Source organism: Danio rerio, chromosome 21, assembly GCF_049306965.1.
Source record: "Danio rerio strain Tuebingen ecotype United States chromosome 21, GRCz12tu, whole genome shotgun sequence".
Lineage (NCBI taxonomy): Eukaryota > Metazoa > Chordata > Actinopteri > Cypriniformes > Danionidae > Danio > Danio rerio.
The window spans coordinates 7,289,001-7,295,000 of NC_133196.1; the positions used below are offsets into that span (position 1 = coordinate 7,289,001).

The following is a 6,000-nucleotide window of genomic DNA, read 5'->3' on the forward strand; positions in this document are numbered from 1 at the left end:
ACAGTTTTACCTAAAGACAATGACTGCTGGAGGCCATCTGGGAGATGAGAAGTGTGTTGTGAATCAGGTGGTTAAGATTAAAGATAAGCTTCAGAGTACCAATCAAATATGTGTTTGACCAAAATGTATATAACAAAGGACAAAACCAGAAAGCATGGGAAGTCGTGTCTTCTGTCACTTTGCACCTGTCACATGGTGATATGGAGGGAAAAAGTATGCAACTTGGCTTTAGTATGATGTAATCAATGGATAGTGAACAGGACCGTATCATCTCCAGGCATTTATCCCATGTGTCTGCAGAAATTTCAGCCCCTAAATCTTTCTCCCAGGCAGCAGGAATAATATTTCTAAAGGAGCTGCTGATTTGGAATTGAACCAGATTTTGGTAAAACTCCAAACGATACAAACATAAAAATAAAACAAAACCAAAAACTATGAAAAGATTATGAGTAATAACAATGAATTGACACAAAGATCATGTACTGAACTACTGAAATGTATTTAATAATTTATGTTAAAGGCTTTTTTGGTGCTGGCAACTTACAGACTGAAGTCACATGCATTGCTCAGGTGTGAGGTTTTCACAGACTTCAACAGAGTGTAAAAATCTTGATGGTTTTGTGGGTCTCGTCTATCAAGTCTGATTTTTATTTTGTATTTTCTATTGGATTTAAGTCAGGTGATTGGCTGGGCCATTCTACAGCTTGATTTTCTTTCTCTGAAAGCATTTGAGAGTTTGCTTGGCTGTGTTTTGGATCATTGTCTTGCTGAAATGTCCACCCTGGTTTCATCTTCATCCTCCTGCTAATGTAGATGTTGGACTGAAGCAGCGAATATTCATTTACAACGAGGAAGAGCAGAGGGTTGCTGAAGAACTACTGAGAAATTTCAGCTGCTGTCTGGGCTTTCACTGCATTTCTACTCCTCCCTTTCTTCATGTGTTCAATACTTTCCCCCTGTCATTTTATTTTATTACACAGAACTTTATTTGTAAACTAACTAGAATTGTTTTCTGTTCATATATTCATTTATTTATTTCCTTTTCGGCTTAGTCCCTTTATTAATCAGGGGTTGCCACAGCAGAATGAACCACCAACTTATCCAGCATATGTTTTACACAGCGGATGCCCTCTCCAGCTGCAACTCAACACTGGGATACACGCTTACACTCATACATATGGCCAATTTAGCTTATTCAGTTCACCTGTACCGCATGCCAGTTGGCATTTCTGTGTGGAGTTTGAATGTTATCCCTGTGTTTGCGTGGGTTTCCTCTAGGTGCTTCAGTTTCCCCCACAGTCCAAAGACATGCGGTATAGATGAATTGAATAAACTAAATTGGCCATAGTGTATGAGTGTGAATGAGTGTGTATAGGTGTTTTACAGTACTTGGTTGCAGCTGGAAGGGCATCCGCTGTGTAAAACATATGCTGGATAAATTGGTGGTTCATTCCGCTGTGGCAACCACTAATGAATAAAGGAACTAAGGTGAAAAGAAAATGAATGAATGAATAAAAATGGCCATAGTGAGTGTGAATGAATGTGTATGGATGTTTCTTAGTACTGAGTTGCGGCTGGAAGGGCATCTAAAAAACAAAACCTACACTACTGCTTTAGGGTCAGTTTTTTTATTATTATTAAATTTATTTAATTGTTAAAATAAAATGATTCTTTTCATCAAGGTTATTAAATTGTTAAATAATTATTTATCACTTTTTGTATGTAGTTTCAAATGAAATTATTACTTCTGTCATTATTGCTTTTATTATTATTACCATTAATAATAATAATAAATTAGAAGAAGAAGAAGAAAAAATAATAATAATGAAATAAATAATAATAATAATAATAATAATAAAATAATAATATTAATTCAAATATCATAATAATAATAATGATAATAAAAATTACAATAATAAGCATAATAATAATAAAATAATAATCATCATCATGATAATAATGATGATAATGATAATAAAAAATTCTAAAAATAATAATAAACAATAATAATAATGATAATTATAATAAAAAATATATCATAAAAATAATAAACATCATCATCCTAACAACAACAACAACAATAATAATAATAATAATAATAATAATTAATATTAGAGTGATTTCTGAAGAATAATGTGACTGAAGACTGGAGTAATGAAGCTGAAAATTCATCTTTAAATCACTGGAATAAATGATTAAATTAAATCATAAACTAATTTTGAACAGTTCTTTTATAGTGCAATACCACTTTCACCATTTGTTCTGTATTTATGATGAAATAAGCGCCGCCTTGATGAGCAGGAGAAGCTTATTTTAAAACATTTAAAAATCCTACTGATCTCAAACGTTTGACCAGTAGTGTATGCTGGAATAGTTGGCGATTCATTCCGCTGTGGTGACCCCTGATAAACAAGGAACTAAGCTATAGGAAAATGAATGATATTTATAAATGTATTAAATGCAGTTCTGACACTGTTGGCCATATTCAGATCTGCAGCAGCTCTAATGTTCCAGCATTGATCTGAATAGAGTCATGATGATCAGCTGAGAGCAGCGCAGCTCTGTGAAATTCTCCCTCGGTTGTGGAATTTATAAAGTATTACAGGTTCAGACGTCTAAAAATATCTGCACATCAAAAGCAGAACAAACACACATTCACGAACATGAGCACTTCACACACACATGCGCTTTCTGCATTTATCTCTCTCTCTCTCTCTCTCTCTCGCTCTCTCTCTCTCGCTTGCTCTCTGAACTTTGGACCTTCACATGATTGTATCACACACACTCACATGCACACTTGCATGCGCGCAAACAAACACAAACACACACACACACACACACACATTCACACTCACACATGCAAAATACACACACATAAACTCTCTCATTCAGTCTCACAGACACACACACACATGCACACAAACTCTCTCTTTTACACACACACGTAGACCAACTCATACACACACATTCCCACTTAAACTGTCTCTCTATCTTACACACACACACACACACACAATCAAACTCTCTTTTGTGTACACACACACACACACACACACACACACATACATACATACATACATACATTCATAGACACACAAACTCTCTCACACACACATACACAAACTCTCATTCAGTTACACACACACAAACTTTCTCCCACATGGTCACACGCACACACACACATGCAAACTCTCTCTCAAAGTCACACACGCAGACACACATGTTCGTATACACACAACACACACACAAACTCTCACATTCACACTCGCACACAAACTCATACACACACATTCCCACTCAAACTTTCTTTCTTACACACACACACACACACACACACTCAAACTCTCTCACACACACACGCTTACACACACACACAAACTCACACACACAAACCCACAGACACACACAAACTCTCTCTCTCTCACATCCACACTCGCACACAAACTCATTCACATACAAACACACACATTCAAACTCTCTCTCTCCCACACACACACACACATACACACACACTATCAGATAACGGCTGCTTGGCATATTTGTTTAAAGTCAGCAGGCGGTTGGTTGATTCATGATTGATGGATGGCTGATCATTTTATTAGTCCTCCTCGTAACGCTGTGAGGGTGTGTGTTCATCTGAAGTGTGTGTTTGCTGTCTGTTTTTACATGCACTTCCTGGAGATGTCTGGTCATTTCCTGTCCGATCAGCTGTACAGGAAGTTGTTGGCATTTAACTGTAATCTAGCAAGTGTGTGATACGGGTCAGTTTTTCCTTCAGAGAGAAACCCACACACACACACATACACACACGTACTGTATGTGAACACAGAAACACAGAGAAATTCTTCCTCAAAATATGTCAAATGTTGTAAATCATTGATCAAGCGTCCTGAATTATCAAGCATGAACTCATTTTTAACTTGCACAAATATGTTAAGAGGTGAATCATAATGCGTTCATTACCTCAGTGTTATCTATTATTAATACTATTGTACTATTGCAGCATTGTGAAAGTTTATCTATTATTTATTTGTTATTTATTGTTTATTTGTTATGTATTTATTTATTTATTTGTTTATTTATTCTTTGAATTCATTTATTATTTCATTCCTTGCTTCATTCATTCATTTATTATTTGATTCATTGAGTCAATCATTCACTTATTATTTGATTCCTTGATTCATTCATTTATTATTTAATTCCTTGATTTATTCATATATTTATTTATTATTTGATTCCTTGATTCATTCATTCATTCATTATTTTATTCCTTGATTCAGTCATTCATTTATTATTCAATTCCTTGATTCATTCATATATTTATTTATTATTTAATTCTGTGATTCATTCATTCAGTCATTTAGTATTTGATTCTTTGAATTATTCATATAATCATTTATTATTTGATTCGTTGATTCATTATTTGATTCCTTGATTCATTCCTATATTTATTTATTATTTGATTCCTTGATTCATTCCTATATTTATTTATTATTTGATTCCTTGATTCATTCATTTATTTATTTATTATTTGATTGATTGAGTCATTCATATATTTATTTATTATTTGATTCCTTCATTCATTCATTATTTGATTCATTGAGTCATTCACATATTTCTTTATTATTTGACTTCTTCATTCATTCATTTATTTATTATTTGATTCCTTGATTCATTAATATATTTTTTATTATTTGATTCATTCATTCATTGATTATTTGATTCCCTGATTCATTCATTTATTAATTATTTCATTCCATGATTCATTCATATATTTATTTATTATTTGATTCCTTGATTAATTTATTCATTTATTATTTGATCAATCAATCATTCATTCATTCATTATTTGATTCCTTGATTCATTCATATATTCATTTATTATTTGATTCATTGATTCATTCATATATTTATTTATTTGATTCATTGGTTCATTCATTTGTTTTTGATTAATTCATTCAAAAACAAAATTCTTTTAATTAATTTTTAAGAGAGGAGGCACGGTGGCTCAGTGGGTAGCACTGTCGCCTTACAGCAAGAAAGTCGCTGGTTTGAGTCCCAGCTGGGTTAGTTGGCATTTCTGTGTGGAGTTTGCATGTAGACATTGGAAAATGCTGTTTGGCATTGCTAACAATTCAGCTACAAATTCATATTCATAAAATTGCTGTTAACAAAAGTTACAATAAATAAATAAATGATTAATTGAATGAATCAAGAAATCAAAGAATAAATAAATAAATAAATAAATCAATGAATCAAATAATAAATGAATGAATGAATCAAAGGTGTACAATGTTGTATGTGTGCAACATACTGTTAACGCTAGACATAATGCATGTCATAGATCAATTTTAACAAATAAAAATACTTACAGGTTGTGGCTCACAATCCAGAGCTTCGTCTATTATGGTTCGAGCTGCTTCTTTGAGGAGTTTTTAGCTGAATCCAGCACTGAACTGGGAGAGATTCTGGAAGCTGTCCTTTGTCAAATGCTAGCTATATACATTTTTTATAATGCTCTGGAACATAATTAAAGTTAAATTAAAAGCACTTTTCTCTTTGTGTCGTGTCTTTTGGAAGCCCAAATACAGACACAGAAGAAGCTTTGTGGAAATAGCAGCGTTTGGACGCCAATTTAGCTTTCTCTGCTATAACATTACAGTGTCTCTGGCCAGGCACCTTTGCTGCACAGTGTGTGTGCGCGTGGTGAATGTGTGTAACCAGAAGCGTTTGTGATTTTACTAGCCCGGATGTATTTTTTTGTATTCCCTAAACTTTGTTCATTGTAGGCTTTGCTACGCTAAGTGAACTTTGAGCGTATTAAATTCAGAGATGTTGTTTACATTCACACAGTTACATTACACAACTAAAGTTTAAAATTTTATATCATAGTGGACCCCACCTTTAAGTGTTAATAAGTGGATTGTGTTCTTACTATGTTTATTTTTCCACACTTTAAGGTCATCACACAGTCTACATTGGTGTTAATGTGCCTAAAAG

General features: G+C 33.3%; 1 protein-coding gene across 5 annotated transcripts in view; it reads left to right on the plus strand.

Moving 5' to 3' along the window:
• Positions 1–6,000, plus strand: part of slc4a4b (solute carrier family 4 member 4b) — a 115,380-nt gene that overhangs the window by 36,134 nt on the left and 73,246 nt on the right. For all 5 annotated transcript variants that reach the window (XM_009295136.5, XM_009295135.5, XM_685028.11 and 2 more), the window contains exon 3: positions 5,961–6,000. This exon is cut by the window's right edge and continues 134 nt beyond it. In XM_009295136.5, the coding sequence (XP_009293411.1) occupies positions 5,961–6,000 (40 nt within the window). The remainder of the gene's footprint in view (positions 1–5,960) is intronic.